The sequence below is a fragment of the Lynx rufus genome, unplaced genomic scaffold, assembly GCF_022079265.1.
Source record: "Lynx rufus isolate CCGP_SWC_20201006 ecotype Redwood Valley unplaced genomic scaffold, mLynRuf1.p SCAF_27, whole genome shotgun sequence".
NCBI lineage: Eukaryota > Metazoa > Chordata > Mammalia > Carnivora > Felidae > Lynx > Lynx rufus.
In genome coordinates this window covers 8,567,501-8,594,018 of record NW_025814842.1, presented here as the reverse complement: position 1 = coordinate 8,594,018, position 26,518 = coordinate 8,567,501, and the positions used below count along the sequence as shown (strand labels likewise).

The window sequence follows — 26,518 nt, the reverse complement described above, 5'->3', positions numbered from 1 at the left end:
TGGACTAGATAATAAAGGAAGGCATAGCTGTTTACAAGAAATGCAAGTTAAACATAATAACAAAAATAGGTTAATAGGAAAAGGGCAGAAAAAGATATAATATGAAAACACTAATCAAAAGAAAACTGGAGTGCCTAAATTAAAATCAAAGGAAACTTTAGGACATGAAATATTACTAGGGATAAAGAAAACCACTGTACAAAACTTAGAGAACTGAATCATTGACAAGCTATCACAATCCTAAAGATATACACACCCCAAAACGAAGCTTCAAAAGCATGAATCAAAAATTGAAAGAACTGAAAGGAGAAAAAAAATGCACATTAATGAAGGTTTCAAAACTCTGTTCTCACTAACAGGACAACTAGACACAAAATCAGTATGGATACAAAATGCTTGAACAACACTATCAACCAACCTGACCTGATTACCATTTATAGAACACTCCACTCAAAAACTACAGAATATTCATTCTCTTCAAGTGCACACACTCATAGGGACAGAACATATACTAGATCATAAAATAAGTCTTGATAAATTTAAAGGAACAGAAATCATGCAATGCATGTCTTGCAACCACAATGGAATAAATCAACGATCTAACCCCTCCACACCACTTTAAGAAAGCTGATAAAGACGAGTGGATATAACCCAAAGTAAGTAGAAATTAGTAAATAATAAGAACAGAGAGTAATAAAACTTAAATGGGGGGGGGGGGGAGAAAAAGTAAGGCAAGCAAAAACTGGTTCTTAAATTTTTTTTTTTTCCAACGTTTATTTATTTTTGGGACAGAGAGAGACAGAGCATGAATGGGGGAGGGGCAGAGAGAGAGGGAGACACAGAACCGGAAACAGGCTCCAGGCTCCCAGCCATCAGCCCAGAGCCCGATGCGGGGCTCGAACTCACAGACCGCGAGATCGTGACCTGGCTGAAGTCGGACGCTCAACCGACTGCGCCACCCAGGCGCCCCCAAAAACTGGTTCTTAAGAAAATAATCACTATAATTGAGAAGACTCTAGCCAGAATGATCAAAGGGAAAAAAGAGAGAATCCACAAATTCTAAGATCAGGAATGAAAAAGGGGGCATCACTACACATCCAACAGATATTTGAAAGATAACAAAATATTATGAATAGCGTTACGCCAATAAACTGGATTAATTTACGTGAAATGGATCATTTCTTGAAAAATTACCAAAAACAGACCCAAGAGGAAATAAAAAACCTTAATAGTCATATAAATGTTAAAGATGTTAAATTTGTAATGAAAAACCTTGCACCAAAGAAAACCCCAGGCACAGACAGATTCACTGGTAAACTAGAGAAGTTTTAGGGAAGAATAATAGATATCTTCCATAAACCCTTTCAGCAAATAGGGGAAGAGGCAGCACTTCTCAATTCATCTTGTAAGACCAGCATTATCTTGATACCAAAACTCAATAAAGAGTTTAAAAGGAAAAACAAAAACAAAAACAAAAAACCAAACAAGCAAAAAAAACTAAAGTCCTATATTCCTTATGAACTTAAATGCAAAAGTCCTTAATAAAATATTAGCAAACTGAATCCAGCTAATTCATAACAAAGTTAAGATTTATCCTAGGAATATTAGGCTGGATTAACATTAAGCAATGAATCAAATGATTTCACCATATTAATAAAGGAGAAAAATCGTATGATCATCTCAACAGATGCAGGAAAAAATCTGACAAAATTCAATATTCACTCATGACAAAAACTCTCAGCAAACTAGGAATAGAAGGGCATTTTCTCAACCTTATAAAAAGAGTCTACAACCCCCCCCCCCCCCCGCCCCACAGTTAATATCATACTTAATGGTGAAAGACTGAATGCTTTTCCATCAAGTTGGGACCAATGTGATATGTCTGCTTTCTCCACTTCTGTTCACTGTCATACTTGAGGTCCTAGCCAGTACAAAAGAAAAAAAAAAAAAAAGGCGGAGGGGGGTGGGGAAGCAAGAAAAAGAAATATTTGATATTACAGATTGGAAACCAATGTGGATACAGAAAACTTCAGTTAACACTGTCAACCGATTTGACCTGATATTTATGGAACATGTTGCCCAACAACTACAAAGCACACAATCTCTTCAGGATGGAATGTCCTAAGGAATCTACAAAAAAAACCTTCGAGAATAAGTGAGTTTGAAAAAGCCACGGACACAGTATTATTATATAAAAATTAACTACATTAAAAAAAAGTTTATTTATTTTTGAAATAAAGAGCATGAGCGGGGGGAGGGTCAGAGAGAGAGAGAGAGAGAGAGAAGATGAACGAATGAGTGAATGAATCCCAAGCAGGCTCTGTGCCGTCAGTGTAGATTCCAGCATTGGGCTCGATCCCATCAACTGGGAGATCATGACCTGAGCTGAAATTAAGAGCGGGATGCTCAACCGATTGAGCCACCCAGGCACTGCTAAAAATTAACTGCATTTCTATATAAAAATGACAACTGGAAAAGAAGATTATGAAGAAAACCCTATTTACTATATCATCCAAAAACATGACCAACTTGGGGATATGCTGGACAAGATATGTGCCAGATTAGTATGTTGAAAACTATAAACTATTGGTGAGGGACATTACAGAAGACCTAAATAAATAAACCATGCTTGAACTGAAAGATTTCGATAGGGGTAAGTTATCAATTTTCCTCAGATTATCGACAGATACAGTGGAACCCTGATAAAAGTCCTTGGAAACACGTTTGTAAAAATTGACAAATTAAATCTATAATTTATACTGAAATTCACCTAGCCAAAACAATTTTTAAAAAGAAGACCAAAGATAAAGGACTTATATTACCTGATTTTAAGACTGATAAGCCACAGCAACCAAGATAGTGTGACATTAACATAAGGAAAGATACACAGATCAATGGAGTAAAATAGAGGCTCCAGAAAAATATCTCACACATAGCGTCCATTAATGTTCAATGAAACTTGGCCCAACCTCACACCATACATGAAAGTTAACTCAAAATGTTTACAGGCCTAGAGGTAAAAGATAAAATCATACCACTTCACTCAAAAAACACAAGAGAAGAAAATTATAACTAAAGCAGTGACTCCTCAGAACATAAAAAGGAACAACCAACAAATAATAACCTGGACTTTATTAAAATAAAACCTTATCCTTATATGGGGAAAAAACATTTGCAGTGCATATATTTGAGAAAGGACTTGTATCCAGAATATGTTAAACATTTACAACTCAGTACGACATTCCTTTTTTTTTTTTTTTTTTTTTAACGGGCAAAAGATTTTAAACCCTAGTGAAGATCTAAGAATGACCAAAAGGCACATGAAAAAATAGCATCATCAGTCGTCAGGAAAATGCTAATTAAAATCGCAACAAAACACGCCATGTGGAAAGTCGAAGAGACTGAAAGGAACAACTGATGGAGGGAACATGGAGCAAATGCAACTCCTTCTGGTTTCTCACTGGGGATAAAATGACACCGCTACTTGGAAAAGGACAGTTTGGCAGTTTCTTATCAAGCTAACCACAACCTGCCCTAGGTCTGAGCAATTCTAGCCCTAAATCCTAGCCCGTTTAAAATGTATGTCCAGGGGAGCCTGGGTGGCTCAGTTGGGTAAGCATCTGACTCTTGATTCCGGCTCAGGTCATGATCTCGCGGTTCAAGCCCCACGTCGGGCTCTGATAGTGCGGAGCCTGCTTGGGATTCTGTCCCCCTGTCTCTCTGTTGCTCCTCTACATACGTGTGCGTGCGTTCTCTCTCTCAAAATAAATCATAAATAAATGAAATGTACATGAGTGCTTATAGCGGGCCAAATACAACAGCCCCACGCTGGAAACAATCTGAATGTCCGTCAGCAGACGGATGGATAAGCATGTTGTACTATCCCATAGAATGGAACACCATTCTGCAATGACAAGGAAAGGACTGTGATACAGACGAATGACACAGATGAATCCCCAGCATACCATGCTGAGGGGAGGAAGCCAGACACATCAGAGAACATACCCAAAGACTCCCTTATGCGAAATGTCAGAAATGGCCAATCTCATCGAAAGCGACAGAAAGCAGATCAGCGGTTGTTGGGGTCTGAGATCATCAGGGAACTTTTGAGGCGATGGATATGATCCATATCCAGGCTCTGAGGGTGGCCACACTATCAAATTATATACATAAAACGGGTGCGTTTTATCAAATGCAAATCATGCCTTCATCATTGACTTTGAAGTATGATTTTTTTCATGAGAGCAAAGTTTTTTGTACTGCTGATAAAATACAAATGTGAAGTTGCTTTTGCTCTTCACCACATCCTTCTAATTCCATTTTTAGCATATGTCTTGCAGTGTATTTAATACGTTTCTGTAATTACACGTGTGTTATCATTTAAACAAGTACATACATAAGCATACGCTGGGGGTATGAATTCAGGATTTGGGGCACATGAACAAAAGTGGTTTGGACACCACTGACTTAGACCTGTCTGGCTGCTGTGCTGGACAGGAGAAGGGGGAGCAAAGAGACAGGAGAGGTCACAGTGGCCTGGATGAGGGTGGTAAGGGCTGATGTGCATCAGGCCGAATTTGGGATACCCTCTGGAGGCCGGGTAGGCAGGACTTACTGATGGACTGATACAGGCGTGAGGGAAAGAAAGGATCCCAGGCTGACTCCCTGGGTGATGCTCTTTCCCTTCCTCAGAAGGTTGGGGGGGGGGGCGGGGGAGGGGCAGGGAATCAACCGGTGGAATTTGGGTGCATAACACACACTGGAAGTCCCTTAGGGAGGGGCACCTGGGTGGTTCAGTCAGGTTGAGCGTCAGAACTCTTGATTCCAGCTCATGGTTCATGAGATCAAGCCCCGCATCAAGCTCTGTGCTAATGGCACAGAGCCTGCTTTGGATTTTCTCCCTCTCTCTGCCCCTCCCCTGCTCATGATCTCTCTCTCGCTCTCTCAAAATAAATGAACAAACTTAAAAAAAAAAGTCACTTAGGGAGAGAATGTAAATGGTGAAAAGAAAAAGGCTAAGCAGAGACTGGGCTCTGTCCCCCCATTCAGAGTCTGGCCAGGAAGAGAGGCGGCCGTGACGCTGGGGGAGGGTCGCAGGTGGTCGTGGGGGCCGGGGGGTGGTCAGCAGGCATTACCGACTCTCAGTCTTAGAGAGGTGGCCAGTGGCTGAAGACGTCCCCCTCCTCTGATCACGTGTCTTTTCTCGCGCAGCAGGAGGGGTGCGGAGATCAGGGTGGAAAGACGGTATGAATAGTACCCGTATGGGGAAGAGGGCGATGAGGCTGGGCCGGTCTATGCTCCTTACGCTTTGCGTAAACTGATTTCCCTGGTCTTCCTCTCCTTTTGAGTTCTCTGAGTCACCATAAAAGAAGCCCTGGCGCGCTCCCATAAAACGTGGCAGTCTTGGTGCAGGGAACTTCTGGAGGGAGGAGGATGCCACGGGACTTCATGGAGAGCGAGCTGCAGAGGCTGGGAAGCAGGGCTTCCGATTGGCTGGGGCCGATTGGCTGGGGCCGATTGGCTGGGGCCGATTGGCTGGGGCCGATTGGCTGGGGCCGATTGGCTGGGGCCGATTGGCTGGGGCCGATTGGCTGGGGCCGATTGGCTGGGGCCGAGGTGCGCCGGGGAGGGTGTGGACAGGCTGGTGGCGAGCTGCTTCTCCACATACACCGCGAGGGCTGGAAAGAACGACCTTGCTAAATCCAAGCCCACGTCTGCGCAGAGAGCTCTGCGGGCGACGGGGCCCCCCGCCACCATCGGAGGGTGAATGTGCCCCTGTGAGTGCCATCCCTGCGATGACATCACAGCGTGGCAGACGCTACTTTTCGCCGGGGCACTCTAGGCTAATGTAATCATACGATTACATAATTAACCCAGCTGTCTCATTAAGAAAATCAACTGGAATTCAGGGCATAATTAGTCATACAGCAATTAGCATGCTGATGAGCAACTGATGAAAAGCTGTCTAGATATGAAGTGTGCCAGGACCACCCCGGCTATGGCTAAGGGGGGAAGAGGCGCCACACCTCCCCACGCCAGGGAACCCAGGATCCCCAAGTCCCGGCTCGCGAGTTCCCGCACGGGGACGAGGGACCGGGAAAGGAACGGGCAGGGACAGCCCAGGAGAGGAGGGCAGCGTGCAGAAGTGGCGGCGGGCACTCCGACGCCCATCTTGTCACGTTCGCCTTTCTTTAAAACGTAGCTGATTCCTCAGCTCGCAGACCTACGATGGTGAGGCTCGTCAGGCCCCACGTTTGTTTGAGGCTGGCCACGGAGGGCAGAGAATCTCCACCCTGTCTGGTTTACAGTCACCTGTGCTGGGCAGAGTGCAACTGTCCCTCGTCCTCTGGTCCCCAGGCTGCTTCGGGACCAGCTCTGGCCCTGCACCCAGAGGGGAGACAGGAGGGCATCTGAAACCCACAAGCTTCATATCTTGGCTGCAGCCCTAGTTCGTCCTCTGGCCTGTTAGGGTGCTGGTGGCTGATTCTTGCGTGTGAATGAAAATGTCTTATGAAGGTAAACTGAAAATGTGCAAAGGGGATCCTGAGGTTACAGAGTTCTCTCTGGAGGGGCCTGGGCACCGGCTGGGCTGCCAACACCAGGAGACCTAGAATACACGGACTGGAGCAGCCTCACAGGATCAGGCTGGAGCGGCCACATCTGTAAGGTCTTAAAAAATGCCACCAAGTGGCACGTCCTTTTAAAGCTTGATATGAGAAGCCAGGGGTGTTTCTAACTAAATCCTAAGATCTCACCTCTTTTTTTCCAGCGGTCTTGCAATTGGGATCCTCGAGTCGGGGGGACAGGCAGGGAAAGGAGAACGGAAGTAACAGTATTTTTCAATGTTAACTGACGGTGTGGTGTCCTCACTTGGAACCAGCGTGATGGGCCCAGATGACCAGATTAGTACTGTCTTCTTATGCAGGAGCATTACAAAGCAGTTCTTAAAAACGATGACGTACTCCTTTATTTCTAGATCCTCAAACGCTGGGCAGGCGGGGATATTTACACCAGCGCAGGTATTCCCCGAGGGCAAATGAAAACCTCCCGGAGGAGCCCCTTGGAGGCATTTCGATGGGTTCCGAACACACGGTGGCCTCTCTCCGGCTAGCTCTCTTCCAAGACTTCTGCAAACTACTGCCTCAACTTACACCTGCAGGCCAGTTATTCCGCGGAAACAAAGTGAGAGCGGGCAGTCATGAAACATGGAGTTCTAGCGGCGTGTCATGAGTCAATGAATATTTTATATCACTGGTAATGTGCTTCCTAAGATTTAAATCTTAAAATAAACCCTTCCAGGCACTGCCTTTGTGTTTGAAGGGTTTGTGTCTGGAGGACCTAGACCACATCTTAGCAAGGAGTGAAAGATGATTCCCTGTCGGGCTGGCCACAGATGAAGGCAAGAAGGCGATGCGAGCTTTTGCGGGGAGGCTCTCCCGATGCACCGGCACCCAAAGCCTTGAGAGGCACAGGCGGGAGCTCCTCCCGCTCTGTCTTTTTCTCCTTTCTCAACTTAGAAAACAAACCAAAAAAATGTCCGAGGTGCTTCTGAGACAGAAGAGTCACAGTTGTGCTTCCCACCAATTGAGAAGTGTCTCACAGATACTCAACTGACAAGGGCTTAAGTTCTTATCTGTGATCCACTAATAAGGGCTATTCACAAACTAAGATTGTGATTATTTTCCTGATTTATGCTACCCCCCCAGACTCCCTACCCCCCCAGACTCCCCCCCCCCCACCCCGTTGTCGGGATAAATACATGCTCATTGTTAAAAAAAAAAAAACCTGAAGAGTATCAAGAAGCAAGAGCAAGTCGCTCAGGCGAGGTAAATTTCTGGCAGATTACGCGTATCATCATCATTTTTCTCAGAGTACAGTAACATGCCAGCTATCTCAGAGCCTTGAGGTGGTCATTCCAGAATATTTCCAGCCGTCTGAGAGGATCCCCCTTTAAGAGAAACTTATTCCTCCATTCACTACAGTTAGGGATGGACGCTGCCAGTTTCACTATGGGAGTGTTTTCTCAAAGGCCGTGTGGTCCCCCCGCTGCTCGAAAAGGAGCCACCCAGGAAGGGCCAAGCCTCGACTACCTTTGTATGTCGGGTGCATGCGCCAGGCAGGCACACAGCAGACGGCCAGGAGGTGCTGGCCGAGGGAACGTGTTTTGGGACTTCTCACACAGCACACCTTGAACCTCTCTGCGCACACTCGGGGTCACTGTTGTTGACGGATATTCACTAAACTTGGCCCTCACCCACAGATCCCCATGCAGAAGGACGCAGGGCTCCGGAGGGAGCCGGCCGCAGAGGGACTCCCCATCTGGGGGGGCCTTGCCCAGGTGCCCTTACCAAGTCACGTTGTTGGCAGATGGCTACCATGAAGCTCTTCTCCGTATGGCTAATCATCAGCAAGTAATAAATATAAATATGAATCTCAATCAGAGGTGTATTAAAATAAAAAGATCTTAGCTCTGTCCAAGTGTAAGCTACCTCTATCTGCTCACCATAAACATGAGGATATAAAAATCCGTCTGTGACAAAATTGACAGATGAAGCCATCTAGACTGACGCAGTAAAATCCTAACTTATTTATGAATCAAAATGTAAATCTGCTCTCCTACTGCCATGACATTGACGATAAAGCCAAAGGCCACTTTCAATTAGGACAACGATCAGAGACGATAAGAGAACCAGGAAGAGAGATTAATCCTCCGAACTTGTCTGTTGGTCCTCCTTTTAAGTAATACACCAGAGGGAACCACGGAAACCAGTCCTGAAGGAAATCACACCGCGCTCACCGTGTCCAGGCGAGGACTGCCCTGGTGGCCTTCCTCAGCCATCCACCATACCTCCTACATGCAGGTGAAATCTGTCCATTTCCTCTAATCTCACTCCTGCCGCCTGAAACCAAAGGACCTCATCTCTCGCACCCCAGATCCCCTCGGGACACCTCTGTAATCTGCTGTCCTACCCGTATAGTCGGGATGACTTTTTTGTTACACGCATCTGATCGTGGCATTTCCATGCTCACGAGCCATGCTTGGTTTCTCGGTCAGACAAAGTCCAGAATCCTTCACATAACCTACCAGGCCCCCACCTGCCTTTGCAGCTGGGTGACCATACTGGTGTGTGACCTTTACTCGGGCGTTAACTATTAGCGCCCCCTAAACCAGTGTCTTGGTTTAGATGACATTACTGCCCTCTCCTCTTGCTCACCAAGCTGGGACCCTGCCCAGTCCTTTCCAATCTACACTTCATGCCCAATGGGCTCTGTCTCCAAAGTTGTCACACCCGCGCTACAATGACTATGTGTGTGATTACTTTTAACGCCCACATTCCCAGCGCCCTCTGAAGCCCATGAGAATGGGAAGCCATGTGGCTGATTTGCTCCCGGCTCTACCCCTGGGACTCAGCATGGTTCCTGCGACACAGGGAGGGGCCAGCTTTTGAGGTGCTGACCCACTGACTAATCAGTGGGAGGTGGGGCGGGGGAGGTCACAGCAGTGCGGAAAGAGAGTGCTCTGGCTGAAGTAAGCAGGGTATTTCCGATAAAAAGCATCTTAAGATACTCTCCGAATTGACCAGAGAATGCAGAACAGTCTGGTGGCAAATGAGGAAGAAAGCAAAGATGGGGGTCCTAACTATTTTAACTGTTCGGCGGAATCCGCGGGACAATTACATATTTAAAAGTTTATTCCGTGTCTTTAGCACGAATGAACTTTGGGGAAGAGAAATAACATGATCTGGGATTCGGGATGTCGAAGATGAACAAGAAGGAAGAACCAGGGCTCCGATGTTACTTCTCCCCCAGAGCTGAGCGACACCACTGCACGAGAGGGGGGCAGGAGGGGGAGGGGGTGGGCACAGGGATTTCCAGCAGGGCGGCTGGGAAACCAAACACGGGTTCTGGACGTCAGTCCCTAAGAGGCGCATGTGCCGATCTGCTGAACCCGGAATGCTAAGGGTCTTATAAATGTCTACACAGGCAGGTGAATCTGTATGGAATGATATGAAAGCAAAAGGAGGCTCAGACAGGTATCACATGGCTACAGCTCAATGCATGATGCGCTCTGCTCTCTTGCCATCCGGGTTGTTAGAACTTGCCAGAGTGCTCTCCCTCAGTGAGAGTGCCGCTCTAGGGAGCACGGTTCAGCGTGAACAATTAAGAGACCGCAAAACCTCAGAAAACGTTCTGAAGAAACAATCTGACCCTTTCATTTATTCCCTCAACCAATATTTGGGGAGTTTCTGCTACGTGGCAGGCACTGGGGTAGACACTAGGAAAATGAGGAGGGACAGAAGGGAAACCAGCAGAGCACCAAGTAGCTATAACAGGGGCCAACCCACAGGGCGCGGGGAGTGGGTGTGTGTGTGGGAGAGAGAGGCACATCTAAGTCGGACCTGGGACGTCAGGCAATAGTGTCTCAAGTGAATCTGGAGGAGTAAGCGATCGGTCTGGCCTGCCTGCAGGGTGAAGACCAACCCCTCCTTGCAAGCTCAGAGACTCGCTTTGAGGCAGTGTAGACGCGAGGAGGGTGGCCTGAAGTACGAAGTGGAGAGCAAAAGCTGGGGTGGAGAGACGTGGATGGAATCCAGAACATTCTGGAGACAGCATGGCCAGGGCTCGGTGACCCCGTGCTCCGGCGTGAGCAGCTGGGTGGAAGGTGGTACTGCTCGCTGAGAGAGGAAACGCAAGGAGGAGCCAGTTTGCTCCGGACACAGTGGGTGGTTTCGGGGTACCCGTATCATCCCAGTGGGGATGCGCAGGGGCTACCGGATATTCAGGCTGAACCTCAGGAGTCAGGACTGAGACGAGGTTGAGCTTCAGGAGCCACCGGTGTGACCCCTGGTGGCTCTCGGACGACGGGCCCCTCGGGCCATGTAACATACTGCACCTGTGATACGCCAGGCTCTGCTCCAGGTGCTGGGCATAGAGCGACAACGCAAAGCTAAACTCACGGGGCCTTCCTTCCAATAAAGCCAACAGGTGAGAAACAAGGAAAAGACACAAACAAGTAAGATTTCGGGCAGGGCGTCCGTGCGGGGCAGGGGGTGGTTCTGTCAGGCTTCCAGGCCAGCCTCCGTGGCCGGTGGGACCTTGGCTCCCCCTCTTCCTGGAGCCACCTGGTCGGCTCTTCCTGGGCTCCTGGAACTGGGCCACGTGACGCAGGGCCGAAATCCCCATCCCGCTACTCTCAGGAGCGTCCTTCACTTTTCTGACAGTGTAAGTTGCTGTTTCTTGCGACTACAACTCAACACGCCCCGCCAATGTTTCTGGGTTCAGCTGGATCGAAGCCTGAAGCGCACAGACAGTTAAGACACCCTGACTCCCCGCAACTGCGTGACTGTCAGTAAATGCAATGCTATTGACCAGGCCCTTCCTGTAAGCCTCAGCCGCAGGATTACTTCATCTGAGCAGTAAGCAGACTTCAACACACAGGTAGAATGCTCCAAGCTCCATTCCTGCTTTTCAAGGCACTTGTTAGAGCCATCAGGCCATGGCATTTGTAAAGGAAGAAATACCTGGGGGGGGGGGGGGGGGCAAAACAGGTGGACGAATTTCGATGGACTTTTACTCTAACAGAAAACGTCAAACGTCGTTTGCTCCCACCATCTGAAATTGAAACTGCCAAGCTGGGATTCTCTGGCCAAAAACGATCATTATGAAGAGTATCATCAATATGGGAAAAAATGCTTCTGGGACGGTAGTAAGCAAGAAAAGCAAAATATAAATATATGCCCATGTTACAATCAAAATTCTGTAAAAATGATCTATGTCTCTGAATGAGTCCTGCTCAGGCAAAGAGGAGTTTTGGTAAATAAATAAATAAATAAATAAATAAATAAATAAATAAATAAAATAAAAAATCTCTTCTTGGTTTATGGGAAATAAAGACAGAAAATAATTTCAGAAAGAGAAATCCAATAGACTGCCCAGTTGAGAAACTTCACTAAGGGAAAACTCAGGTACAAATGGATGTGTAAGAAAGAGAGTGTACATTATTTAGAAAACAGTAGTGAAAGGCTCTCTGGGTCTCTGGCGAAGACAAAATAAGCCTGTCCCCTTTCAACTAAGTCACCAACACAAAACTTGCAAAAGAAAACGCAAACAGGCCCAACACGCAGCCGATTCCCGAGATGTAGTGCGCGTAAGGCATCGAATGATCCAGTTACTGTGAAGGAGCCTTTTCGTGAGCCCCAGCCAGAGTCTTCAGGGAACCCCTAGGGGGATACAAACTCTTGCAGAAAATCAACAGGCTAGAATTTGGAACCTAGGGCTGGATGTGCTCCCAGACTGTGAGAAGTTCAAAGAACACCATTCTCATCACTAGGCTGTTCCCCACCTTATTCCATTTTCCAGATGAGGAAGCTGAGGTCCAGAGAAGAAAAAGAATGTGGCCAAGACCTCACAATAGGCCCTGGGAGGAGAATCTCTATCTCCCTCCTCTTTGTCCAAAGCGTCCAGAACGTTTTCCGCCACCTTTAGCTTGGTGTGGCCTCCATTAACCCCCACTCCCGGAGGGCACAGCAGAGCTAATGGTGAACCTGAACTGGAGTCCAAGTACAGACACCAAGGAGACGTGCTTCTGCTCTGCTTTGTTAAAAGTGGCTCCAGTAATGCCAGCAATGTTCAAAGGATTGCTAGGAGCAAGTGAGCAACTCCAGTAGCTGGGGAGGGGAGGGTGGTGATAACTGGGCTTTCTTGGTCAAAAGAGGAGGACATTCAAACTGCTTTCCTAATTTTCTGATCTGAGTCTTCCCAGGACTGAGCTGGGACCCACGTGATCATGGCCATCACTACCCCATGGATTCCTGGTGAGGGCAACACCCAGAAAAAGAGGACCAATGGGACCCATGGCTCAAGGTGCCCTAAAATCTGCCTCACTTTTCTATTTTTTTTTTTTTAAAATTTTTTTTTTTTCCACGTTTATTTATTTTTGGGACAGAGAGAGACAGAGCATGAACGGGGGAGGGGCAGAGAGAGAGGGAGACACAGAATCTGAAACAGGCTCCAGGCTCTGAGCCATCAGCCCAGAGCCCGACGCGGGGCTCGAACTCACGGACCGTGAGATCGTGACCTGGCTGAAGTCGGACGCTTAACCGACTGCGCCACCCAGGCGCCCCCTGCCTCACTTTTCTAAAATAAGGAATGAAAAGCCATCGCTTCTCTGAATGCCCAGCAAGCATCATTAAAAATTTAACTCCTTAGTTTCTTTAAAGGCAAGAACCCACATATGTGGTCAACAGGCCACCCCTTGCCCTTGGCTATAACCCTTCAGTGAAAGACTTGCCCAGAGGCTGCGGATTCCCTGGATGACCTGGGAGGGAGGAAGCGTTCCAGGTGCCCCATTAGGGCCACTCCTGAAAGCGGAATCGGCCAGCCCAGAACCGTGAACGTTCACAATGGCTACGGAGCACACACATGGGTTCTATTTCTTCTCTGGGAATGTGTAGCCTTTTATACCAAAGAGAAAGGTAGCCCCACGGATTTGAGTCTCTGCATTTACAAAGGCATCAAAGGGAAGCTATCTGATTAACTTCAGCAAATATGCAGCTGATGTCCGTACCCAACCAAAGTCTGGGTTTTGGAGACTCCATAGTCCCAGAATTCCCTGTTTCCTGGGGGAGATGCCATCGCTGGTATAATTCCCTTAGAGAAGCTGAGAAGAGTGAGCCCAAGACCCACCACCTCGCCAACACACAGCGCCCACTGGTGGGCCGGGTGAGCGTAGGGGCTTACCTGGAACGTCAATCAATCTTTTGTAGACATTCAAGAAGGCTGCCTCGGCTTCTTTGCTTCTTTTACTCAGTGCATCAATCTGAAAGGCGATGGAAGAAGGAAAAGAAAAACAAAGAGCTTAAAATGTGTCAAGAGGTAATTTAGAAATCATCACACATCTAGTGAGTTCCCACGGCAAACAGAAGTCTGATTTGTTCACGAAAATGCCGGACAGCTGGGCCTTCCTCTCGGGGAAGATGGCTGCAAACACACAAAAGGGAGACAATCCACGTGGCCCAGTTGGCGAGGGGGACGAGGCAGGAGCGGTGCTGTGCAATTATGTGGCCATTTGTGACACTCGGTCCCACTGCCCAGCTGAGTGGGGGCTCCCCACAGAGGAAGACGGTCCCTTTCCTTCCTCTGCCAGTGGTTACTGGGAGCTGACCGTAGGCGGACACCGTGTGGGAGGCGAGGGCAGAGCGACAGCTCTCAGCCACAGGAGCTGTGGTCCGGTAGGGGAAACAGGTGACTGAATCCCGGCCGGGAAAGCGCTGGGTAAGCAGAGGCATAGGGACACTGAGAAAGGGCCATCAAAAAGGAAGGCGAGTGACCATCCAAGAGTAGTTCACCAGATGGGAAGGAGAGAGACTGAAAAGGGAGGGACCTATTCAAACACCTGGAGCAAAACTCTTAAAATCTGGGGGTTCATACATCCTCCTTAGGAATTTAATGAGGGGTGCCTCACAATTCTTAGACATACTTCTGCCTAATTTTATGAGGGCGGCTCAGTCAGTTGAGCACCTGACTCTTGATTTCAGCTCAGGTCACGATCTCATGGCTTGTGGGATCGAGCCCCGCGTTGGGCTCTGTGCTGAGTGCGGAATCTGCCTGGGATTCTCTCTCTCTGCCCCTCCACCTACCGCCCACCCCCCCCCCCCCGTCCCACATGAGCACTCTCTCTCAAAGTAAATAAATAAACTTTAAAAAGTAAAAGAATTTTATGAAAGCCAAGGACCCTCCTCCTAGAAACACACGCACACGTGGTTATGTGCTCTCCTTAGAGCACTCGCATGTCCTCTTGTGTTGTGGCCCTGGAATCCAGATCAACAACCCACGGATGGGGCTGTCACAACACACCAGGGAACATGGGGGTCTGCTGGGGTGGGAATGTGGATACGTGGGTAACAGGAGTGGGCAGGTGAGCAGGTCAGATCACGAAAGGCCAGCAGTGCACGTAGGAGTGACCATTCCGGGGTCTGTGCCCTCACCCAGTGAGCGATGGCAACCATAGGGATTGGGGAAAAGGGGCCAATCGGGGAGAATGGGGTCAAACCGAGTTGATACGAGGAGGCACAGAGGAGGCAGGCAAGTCAAGGACGGCGCCCAGGTTTCTAGCTTAGGCACCAGGCCAGTTTCTGTGACAGTGGCCAGCATCAGTTTGTCTCGTGACTTAACCCGGATGAGCCAGCAGAAAGTCTATTCATCAAAGAAAGGGAACGCATGAAACTCCCGAATGTGCCGGACACACATCCAGAGAGCCTCTGATTGCTGGATGAACTCAGTACGTTGTTTTGCTCACAGAACACACTTGTTGAGACATCAGATCACTTTTCACACCTGAAGCATGCAGGATACTACATGCACGGGGTTCATATTGGCTCAGGAAAAGGACACTAAATTACATACTCCTTCTGTCCCCTCGCAGAATTATACTGTCTCCAGTGTTATTAAAGAGGCAAAAGGATGTGGCTTAATTACAGGGTCTCTCGTGGGAGCCAACCAACAATTTGTTCGGGGCCGAGAGAGGCCACCTGAGGTAGGACTGGAAGATGCTGGGGAGTAGGACCCAAGGGCTGGCGGGGGACAGGTCTCCGGAAGCCCAATGCAGAGCAAGCACACCAGCAGTTCCAGCTTCCAGCACGTTGTGCCCCCAAATTCCCGTTTGAAGTCAGCTGTTTGGAACCCAGACACACTTCCCCCCCGTAAAACGAGAGTGGGATTTAGGTGCTGGGGAAGTGTTTGGAGAAACCCGAAGGACTACTTAAAAGTGACAAGATAGTTCTCTCTTTATTTGTAAAATAAAACATTTCTCCCCCCTCCCGAATGTTAGCAATTCATGCTCATTGAGTAATTAGAAAAATACGGAAAGAGAGAGAGGGGGGGAGAGAAATAAAAATCCGAATTCTGCCACTCTCTAGTAGAAGTCATCTCCTGGTCTCTAGTTCCCTTCAAATTTTTTTTTTTCTAATTGAAAACAACATATAGTTGAATGAAATGTAGTCACAGAGGCAAATTATAGAGACCAGAAAGTAGACGAGTGGTTGTCTGGGGCCAGGGAGGATGGGGGGTTTGGAGAATGATGGCTTAGGGGTGCCGGGTTTCTTTTTGGGGTGATGAAATGCTCTACAGTTAATTGTGGAAATGGTTGCACATTGACTATATTGACTATATTCAAAGTCAATGGGCTGTGGACTTTAAATGAGTGAGTTATATGGTACGTGAATTATATCTCAATAAAGCTGTTAAAATATGTGTATTTGAGATTAAATCATACGTAAAATTTTACACTGTGCTTTCGTAACCTAAAAATCTTTTTCAATATCTATTGCAAGATTTGGAAAATGTGTTAACGGTACTGATTTCCTCTGTATCCGACTACTCCACACATAGATGGTTTGAGGAAAAGTGGAGTCACCTCTTCAGATGTCTGCAACACTCCCTGCGCTCTGGATCTTTCTGTTCCCTCTGGGGAGCAACGTGCTCACGGGGAGCAGAGTTTCTGCCCAGAAAACAGGGTAGATGTCCTGCCTGTTCTTTGTACCTCTCGACACCAACAGAGGCCTCTCCACCCAACTCAAGACGCACCTAGCGAGGGTCCCTCGCTTTCCAGGTATTCTGACCAAGGGTACAAAGGGTAGCTGCCCCTGTGATAGGCAAAGGATAGGATGTGGAAGGATCCTGAAATGTGGTCCTGTCTCTCCTATCTGGGTTGTTGATGGGGAGGGAGGTGGGAATGGGGTTGGTAATTTACACAGCAAACGTGGGGACTGTTATGGGTTGAACTGTGTCCCCTCAAAGATGTTGAAGTCCTGATTCCCAATACTTGTCAATGTGACCTTATTTGGAAATGAGGCCTTTGCAGGTGATCAAGGTAAGAGGAGGTTATTGGGGGGAAGCCTAATTCAATATGACCCTGTCCTTATAGAACGGGGAGCTTAGGACACAGAAACATCCAGGGAGGACCCCATGTGGACACAAAGGCGGAGACCGGGGCGATAAACACTGAAGTCTGACAGCAAACCACGAGAAGCCAGGAGAGAGGCTGGGGACAGATCCTCCCTCATAGCCTCAGAAGGAACCCATACTGCCCACACCTTGATCTTGGCCTTCTAGTCCCCAGAAGCGTGAGTTGTTTAAGCTGGTCAGTGTGGTACCTGCTCACGGCAGCTCCAGCAGATTAACACAGGGACCGTGATTCTGAGCTCTCTTCCTGTGTGTCCCCTTTCCACAAATGCAAGAAAATTCAAAGCCCGCCCCTGGGAGAACAAGGTCAGGGCAATGAGCTTAATTAATTCATTAAGCAGCTGGACTGACTACAAGGTGATGAGCACTCCGCACGTGGTTGAGTTTCTACTTGATGAGGGACCCTACCCAGCCCCCCCCTCCCCCCTCCCCGTACGATCTCCGAACCTGGAAGAATGTGTTGGTTCTGGGAATGATGCTACTCTATTCTCATTCACTCTCTTGACGCCCGTATGGTCAGCACCCTCATCCACGACCAGCGCTGGAGTCTGCGTTTCGGTCGATCCTCTGTCCCAGCTCCGTGGTGGGATTCCCCTCGCTGCGGCCAGGCACTTCCTAGTGCTTCTGCGTACTAGACTACCCCTCGCTCGCATCCCCGCTGCTGGAGACCTAGCCACGCTTGGAGAGACGGCGGCTGCCGGGTTCCCGTGGCTGGCAGGGCTCTGAGTTTGGAGGGCGAAGGGGGGCCCCGGGGCTGGGCTGGGGGTGATGGCGCCCACCTGCCAGGACGGAGCGGGCAGATGAGCTCACGGGGGTAAGGAGGCCCAGTGCCTGGCCCGGGGAAGGGCTGGCTTTGTCACGCTCCAGAGCTTTCCTGGGGTATCCATGCAGTTACGGCCCGGGACGCGGGGCCATCTCCCTTTAGCGTTCTGTGAGTGAGGGGGAGAGGGACAGTGTCGTCCTCGTCCCCAAACTGCTCCCCTCTCCACGCCTGTCTGCTGCAGGTGCTCAGGTGTGTGCACTGCCTGCCTTTGTGACCTTGAGCCAGGCCCTCAGCAGGCAGCCCCGAGGAGGTGTGAGGTAAGGTCTTCCAGCAGATAACTGGAAGGAGGATCCAGGTTAGACACTCTGACTACCTAGTGTGCAGAGATAGCCTGAGGTAGAGTCTGCCTGCCATCCCCGCCCCCTCAAAGCCATTGTGAGCGAGGTCAAGGTCAGGGGTGGCCGAACCGGGCCAGGTCTGGCGCAGCTCTGGTTGCACTCAAGCCCTGGCCCTGGGGAAAACCTGTTCGGCTCCAGGGATCAGCTTCACCTCCTGCCACGCCCGGTTACTCCCTGTTCCCTGAATACTCGAGCAATTTCCCCGCAGCCTGGAAGGCGCCTCCTTGGAATGTTCCCCTGATCCTCGAGGCTCCACTGACCCATCTCCCCGCTGCCTGTGGGACACACCCATCACCACATGGGATTGTCGGGAAGTTCCAGGACTGCAGATGGATGAGGCTCCCTCTGGAGATCCTGGGTTCCTTGAATGCCCGCACTATGCTTTTTGCCTCAACTGCCTTTCCTCCTGACTGGCGCACGGCAGGTGTCTGACATCTTCTTATTGTACGAGTGGCCACGTGCCTCAAGTGAGCACCAGCTTCACCTGCCGAAGTGAGCAGGCAGTCAGGGGATCCCGTTTTAAATCTACATGAAAATGCTTAGTGACGTAAAGAGTTCTTTGGAAAGTATGGTTCATGTGCTGATGTGACGACAGCCACTTGGCTGGGGCCCGCGCTCGAAGCCTCTCTCCCCACGGCAGCCGCCCGACAGCGCCCTCCTGCAGTGGGCCGTGCATCCTCAGCGGCAGGAAGCGTCGGGGGGCTGCTCGGCAGGTCCCCGGACCCACCGGTTACCCCCTCAGCAACGCCATGCTCACCGTGCGGACTTTGGCTTTTCTGTAATAAGAATTAAAGCTAAAGATACAAGTGTATTGGAAGGGAGCTTATTCTGAATCTGAAACAACCCATCCTTGCCTACAGTCGTACGCACACTCAGGCCAGGTTGGGAGGGTTTTGGAGATCACCTGTGTGACCCCTGAAACCGGGAGGGGGTGAGCAGGTGCCCGGGCACAGGGGCGCCAGCAGAACCGCACTGTGGGGTTTTGGGGGTCGTGCGGGTTCTCGACTCGTTGCTGCCGTGACCGTCACCCTCCCTGTGTGACGGAGAGCAGGCCGCGGCAGTGGCAGCGTGCTTGTGGCGGGCGCTTTCCTGCCCCCCTGACGTCAGGTTTGACCACGTGAGCTGCTCTGGCCGACGCAACACAAGTGACAGGGCCAGGCGCCACGCCCAAGCTTAAGATTAAAAAAGCAATCTAGTAGTGGTTCAGCCACAGCACGGCACTCTTTTCTTCTGTCGTGAGGCCAGTGTGACCTGACAGGAGCCACTTTTTCCACTGGGGTCTCCTAATGAGGACCACACACGGTCCGCGGGCCGGCAGTAGGCCCACGGCCCGTGTTATATGGACCAGAAGCAATCTGTTGCCGTAGGCCACTGAGACTTGGGGTTGTTACTGCAGCACGATCTAGTCAAGCTGTCTGTTATCAGTCCCGGGGTGGTCACACTGCTAAGATAGCACAAAGTAAAAACAAGGACCAAATCCCCAATATCGTGAGGGCCAAAGGATATTTTAAATTATTTTTACCGCGGGCAGGGCGGGGGAGGGTCGTATCAAAGTAGAAAGGGCACAGGACTTGACACCACTAGACTGGAGTGACGACAGGGCTCCGTTCGTGCATTTGGGAATGTTAAGCCAGCCACGTACCCTCTGCCTCTCTGCATTTTGTTTTCTATGCCTACGAGAAGGGAACGGCCGGAATGCCTGTCTTACAGGAGCCCTGGAGAATCAAATGAGACAGAAGATCTAACGGCGTGGAGCTCTTGGTGAGCTGGTTCTCAGGGCTGGGGATAATCACTGACCTGTGATGTACCTAGAAGGGGAATGAAACACCATGCAAATATCATCTAAATTACGTGTCCGCTTTCAGAGGGTCAGTCGGAAGAGAATTTACACACTCAAGGCATCCGTTTTTGTACAAACCGCCACGCCACTTTTAAAAGAATCAACCTGTTCCGACTGGCCCCTGTGTGACACGCACAGGGTGCGCTCTCACTCTCAGGGGCATGCTGATGTCTTCAGGTGACGTTCCCTGCGGAAATCCCTCACTCGCCCGTGACTTGGAACACTCACGGGTCTGAGGCGTTGGGGGCTGTTACTTGAATTTGCGATGGGATTCTCCTGTTTGCCGCTGGGGAAGGGAATGGGGGGAACGAGCACAGGCCTGAATTTTAACCGGAAGATGCTTTGCTTAGAGGTGGAAAAAGGACGGAACGGTGTAATATTTACAGATGTATAAATCCCCCTTGACGACCAGCCTTAACCATCAATCAAGTAACAAGTTCTGTTCGTTTGGCCTCAGAAATCGATCTCAGAACTATCTCCTTCCTGCCTTTGATGCTTCAGACTTAATTGACACCCTCCCCCGCCCCCACGACTTCCAGTTCGGACGCTGCAGACCCATGCCCGGCGGATCTCCGGAACTGTGGCCTGCCACGGAGTATGGTGTGTCCTTCTCAGGGCCCCTGGGTCCCTGTCCCAGAACCCAGAAAAAACATAGAGCCACTCTGCCCTGGTGGCTTCTCCTCACTCCCAGACTACAATCCACACTCCTCAGGCTGAGGCCCCGAAGCCCTTCCCGGCGCGGCCCGTGCTTCACCCTGCTGACTTCACCTCCCACGAAGTCCCAGACTGACCAGGCTTCTCCACACCAAGCCCCGGTCCCCTTGACACGCCACGCCCCTCCAGGCCTCTAGGTCTTTGTACACTAGGTCCTCTGCCTGGAATGCTCTTCACCTATGGGGGAGTCCAGCTCTCTTTCTCGAGCCAGTCTCGGTGACGCCTCCTTTGCGGTGTCCTCCTGATTTCCCGGGCGCCACTGGTCACTCGGTCCCTGTGCCACCTGGGCTCTTTGCAAATCCCTCTCTGCACACTTCCCACACCATGTGATGATGACTCACGTCCACGAGCTTCCTCCCCACCACCCTGTGGTCTATCCCAGGCCAGGGGGCAGGGGCACAGGCGCCTTCCTCTCTTTACCCCAGCGCCCGGGTCCCAACGGACGCGGGAGGCTGCCTGGGGAGCATCTGTGAATGGATGCGGGTAGGTTCCAGGCAGAAACGGCTGACGGGCTCAGGGACTCCTCGTAAGGCACTGCTGCGTCCTGCGGCATCGGTAACCGTAGCATCAGACTGGAGGAGGCGGCTTCCTATAATTAAGAGTTTCAGGGGGGCTTTTACCGTGCCCCATTTAGTCTAGTCTAAAAAGCGGGAAGCCATGAGAGCCAAGTTCGGGCCTAGTTTAGGGAAGCGCTAACTTCCTTGTCGGAACAAGACAGCCCTGGGGAAGTGGCAGCAGCGGAGGAAAGCGGTGGGGCGGGCGGGCGGGGGGGGGGGGGTGCGGGGGGCGGTTGGGGTAAATAACCAGGTGATGAAATCACCAGGTGATGTCGTCTCTAAAATGGGAGAAAATAAGACCTCTTCGTAGGTTTTAGGTAAATAGTAACAAGGAATGTGCCCGTAACTGGGCCGAGCACTTGGGAGGCGCAGGATACCCTCGCTGTTATTATGACAGCGCGCACCCTGCTCGTACACCGGTGGCCTCGGTCTGGGTGCCACACCTGTCGCACGCCGCGCTCAGAGACAAGGAAGCCATTCCTCGGTGCGGTGAGCAGGTTGCTGCGGGCGCCCGGCCCTGCCCCGCTGGGCTGCCACCCCCCACAGGCCACACGCGGGTACCCCGTCACGAGGCCCGGGTACAGACAACGGTGTGGGCTTTTTACAAGGGCCTAGGGATCACCAAAAACATACGAGACGGAAGGACTGGTCCTCATGCTCCCCCAGTGTTGTGTTTCCTGAAATGCAAAGGCTCATGTTTCCAGGGTGCCGCCAGGCACAGGTGGTAGGTAGGGTGGTGGCACGCAGGGCTGAGGGCCTGGATATGGTGTGGGAAGAAGAAGGGTGAGTCCCGGCCCCAGCACTGACACAGGTGTGCTACCTCAGCCACCGAATTAACCTCTGTGCCTCAGTTTCCTTGTCTGCAAAGTGGGGAGAATCAGCCTTGGTTGCTGTGAATGGTGATGCGGTTGCCAGATCGGTAACACCGCTTCTCAGATGCGGAAACCGACCACGTCTGGAGCCAGGCCCCTAAAGGACGCCACTAAGCATATGACGACACCCAGCACAGCACCCTGGGGCTTGCACGGGGCCCGGGGCCGTGCAGTCAGTGGAAAGAAACGTGCGCTTCGAAGGAACAGAGACGCCGGTGTGAGGTCGGCCCTAGCGCGTGCTTGCCGGATGGTCTGGAGGGGGGTTACTTAAACTACGCCTTGGTCTCTTCATCTGTGTAGTGAATAACCTGCTCCTTGCTGGGCTGTGAAAATCAACTATGAGAATCTCCCATATCAAGCAGCCGGCAGAATCTGGAGTGTACAGAATCTGAGAAAACATTGGTGACTTTCTAGAAAACATCCAAATGCAGCATTCTCTTGCCACCACGCCACAGGCCGTCTTCCTCTGTTTCAAGTCTTGGGGGACGGAGACGCTTAAACAACACCTACGATGCCGTGGCGGCAATGGCACGCCCACAAACACCCCCTAGCCTGCACCCTGGGAATTCCCAAGCTAATGAGTTAGGAATAAACACGGACCATTCACAGAATCTTCAGATCGATGTGCTCTGCTGGACTATAGGCCGACAAGGCCCAGCAAGAGCTTCAGGGACGAGAACAGTTCTGTCTCGCTCTCCGTCTTTCAAGAGCAAAACACGATTGATTGGAGGAGTCACGTGGGATAACCGGAAGTCAACGGAGAATGACCAAGATCCTGTCCAAAAGAGATGCGGGCGTGGCCCCAGCTTTGGAGTTCTCACTTGAAATGAACACGGCCACGTAAAAGGAAGGTATACGTTTTCTAAAGCAAGATCACAGCGGCAGAGAGCATATTTGCTGTGAGCCACGTGGGAGACACGAGAGGACCCCGGGGCGGAGGGAGCCCCTCTTCTGGCGCCCAGGCTGCCTTTGGAGCAATGTGGAAGGAGGAGAGACTGGGAACGCGCCCACGTGGGAGCCCAGCTGCCCACCTGCCCCCGCCAGCCCAGCAGCCATCACCAGCTTTCTTTGTCAAGGTCACATTCCTTCATGACCTCCAACTCGCAGACAGACACCAGTGAGGAAGCATCACATCCGGGATACTCCGCGTGGCAGGGAATTAATTATAGGAAACGCCTTCTCCAGTCTGTTATGCAAAGTTACCAAGTGGACAAGATTCGCTGGAAATCCCCACACGGCTGGAAGCGGGATGGACAAATCCCACAGGACGCTTTCAGTTAGGAAGCAATGCAGCGTAGACGTGGGTAACACCACGCAGTGGCTTCCTACACAACCGATGGAATATTCCGTAACCACCCGCCTCCCGCCTGGACCAAGTCTCTAAGAGAAGGCAACCGGAGAGGCCCGGAGAAGATCGTGGCACGAAGGACAGGCGGGGAAATAAAGGTGTGGGGCCACGGGGAAGGGATCTGTGGCAGAGAACAGCAGGACAATTACGGTAGAGACGATGAAAGCAGTAACCGGCGGTTAGTCCTCTCTTTCCTTTACCGTTTGCCACGCACATCTGACCTTCCGGCTGTCAGCACGCTCTGAAGGGCTGCTGTGGGCAAGGACGATGAGCTGTCTTCTCTCCCCCGACTGCAAAACCAGGCCCAACAGGTAGAGGCTACGAGGCAGGGTCGCAGCTTCCCAGCAGGAAAGCCTCTGCCAACAGCAGGGCGCCCCTGAGGTGGACCGTCTGGCTGCCCGAATTCCTTCCTGGTTTGTTCAGCCCTTCACTTGGGCAACAGGGTCATTTAAGCGGTGGCTGACGTGTGCCTGGCGTTGTGCTAGCCTATCCTCTGGGGCCTCAGCCGACCCCCGCCCAAACCTCACAGATAAATCACAGTGGGGCCGTGGAGGAGGCCGAATGCCTACCCGAGGTTTTCTTCCTTTTCTTTTCCTACGTGACGCTTTTCAAACACGGTTTTTATGAACAGGATATATATGTATATAGAAAAAAACAATCTTAAAGATATAAAAACACATATAGTGTTCAGCAAGGTTCCACAATACAAGATCAATACACAAAAATCGATGGTCTTTCTATCCACTAGCCATAAACCATCTGAAAGTGAGATTTTAAAATGTCCACGGACTGGGAGACTTAATATTGTTAAGATGGCAAAAGTCCCAAATAAGATCTACAGATTCGGCGCAATGCCTGTCAAAACCCCAGCCAGCTTTGTGGCAGAAACTGGCAAGATGATCCTTAAGATTCGTATTGAAATGCAAGGGGTCCGGGGGCGCCTGAGTGGCTCAGTCGGTTAAGCGGCCGACTTCGGCTCAGGTCATGATCTCACAGTCCGTGAGTTCGAGCCCCGCGTCGGGCTCTGTGCTGACATCTCAGAGCCTGGAGCCTGTTTCAGATTCTGTGTCTCCCTGTCTCTGACCCTCCCCCGTTCATGCTCTGTTCTCTGTCTCAAAAATAAATATACGTTAAAAAAAAAAAAAAAAAAAAAGAAATGCAAGGGGTCCAAAACAGCCGAAACATTCTCGAGAAAGAAAACCAAAGGTGGGGGAACTCACACTTATCAATCTCAAAACTCACCGCAAAGCTACATTAATCAAGAACGTGTGGTACTGGCGGGCGCGTGGGTGGCTCGGTCGGTTAAGCGTGCGACTTCGGCTCAGGTCCTGATTTTGCAGTACATGAGTTCGAGACCCACGTCCGGCTCTGTGCTGACAGCTCAGAGCCTGGAGCCTGCTTTGGATTCTGTCTACCTCTCTGCCCCTCCCCCCACTCATGCTGCTTCTCTCTCTCTCTCTCTCAAAAGTGAATACACATTAAAAAAAAAAAAAGAATGTGTGGTATTGGCATAAGGGCAGACATGCCATTAGATCAGTGGAACAGAATTGAGAGTCTGGAAATAGCCTTTCACATTGTAGTTAACTGAGTTTTGACAAGGGTGAAAAGACAATTCAGTGGGGAAAGAATTTTTGACAGACAACGCAGAGATACACTGAATATCCACACGCCAAACAAGGAAGCCGGACCCCTACTTCACACCATGTGTGGAAATTAACTCAAAATGTATCAGACACCAAAATATAAGAGCTAAAACTGCAAAACCCTTATAAGGAAACACCACTGTAAATCTTTGTGACTTTCAGTACAATATCAAAAGCATAAACAACAAAAGAAAAATAGGTAAATTGGATTTCATCACATTTAAAACTTGTGTGCTTCAAAGGACGCTATCAGGAAAACGAAAGAACCCACAGATTGGGATCCCAGAACATTTTTGCAAATCACGTATCTGACGAGGGATTAGTATAGAGAATAAATAAAGACCTCTTACAACTCAACAAAGAGACAAACAACTGAATTTAAAGATAGACAAAAGATCCGAATAGACATTTCTCCAAAGAAGATATGCAAATGGCCAATAAGCACGTGAAAAGATGCACAACGTCCGTCAGTAGTCATTAGGGAAATGCAAATCAAAACCCCTAATTCAATGAGATACCGCTTCATATCCACTAGGCTATAGAGGTAAGTGTTAGAGAGGATGGAGAGAAACTGGAACCCTCATACACCGGCGATGGAAATGTAAAATGAGGCACTTTGGAAAACACCCTGGCAATTCCTCAAACAGCTGAACACAGAGTTACCATATTATCCAAAAATTCCACTCCTGGGTACATATCCAAGAGAAAGGAAACCGTGAATCTGTGCAAAAAACTTGCGTATGAATGTTCACACCAGCATACTCACAACAGCCAAAAGGCGTCAGAAACCCAAATGGCCATCACATCAACCGACAATGGATTAAAAAAACATGGCGTATCGATATGATGGATTATTATTCAGCCATTAAAAGGAATGAAGCACTGACACAGGATACGACACGGATAAATCTTGAAACCGTGATGCTAGGTGAAAGGAGTCAGTCACAAAAGACCACACAGTGTATGATTTCATTTAAGTGAAATGTTGAGAGGGGTCAACCCCTGCAGAGACAGAAAGGCAGTCAATTCGTGGTTGCCTGGGTGGGGGGAGAATGGGGAGTGTAAATGGGTATAGGGTTTCTTTTCTCGGGTGATGGAAATGTTCTGGAATCAGGCGGTGGTGATGGCGGCACAACCTGAAGAATATCCTAACCACCATTTAATTTCAAAAAGAAAATAAAAATAGAAATGACAGAAAGTGTAAGAATGCAGTGAAAAGTAGGTCTCCTTCCCATGCACATCCACCTTCACCCAGCTGCCTGGCTGACAGGCGGAGACCATCTTGTGCATCTTTCCAGAAATATTTTACGCATTTACAAGCATCTGTATACACACGTCGTCGTCCCTTTCAAAAAAAGGCAAACGGGAGGATATTACAGAGCCTGTTCTGTACCTCGTGTTGTGAACACTTACGGAAGAGA

General features: G+C 49.8%; 1 protein-coding gene across 12 annotated transcripts in view; it reads right to left on the bottom strand.

The window, feature by feature from the left end:
* CUX1 (cut like homeobox 1) overlaps window positions 1–26,518 on the bottom strand; it is a 368,307-nt gene that overhangs the window by 156,661 nt on the left and 185,128 nt on the right. For all 12 annotated transcript variants that reach the window (XR_006964038.1, XM_047089156.1, XM_047089160.1 and 9 more), the window contains one exon: window positions 13,741–13,819. Coding sequence is in view for 11 of the 12 variants with exons in the window: in XM_047089156.1 (XP_046945112.1) it covers window positions 13,741–13,819 (79 nt within the window). In the remaining variant the exon portion in view is untranslated. The remainder of the gene's footprint in view (window positions 1–13,740; window positions 13,820–26,518) is intronic.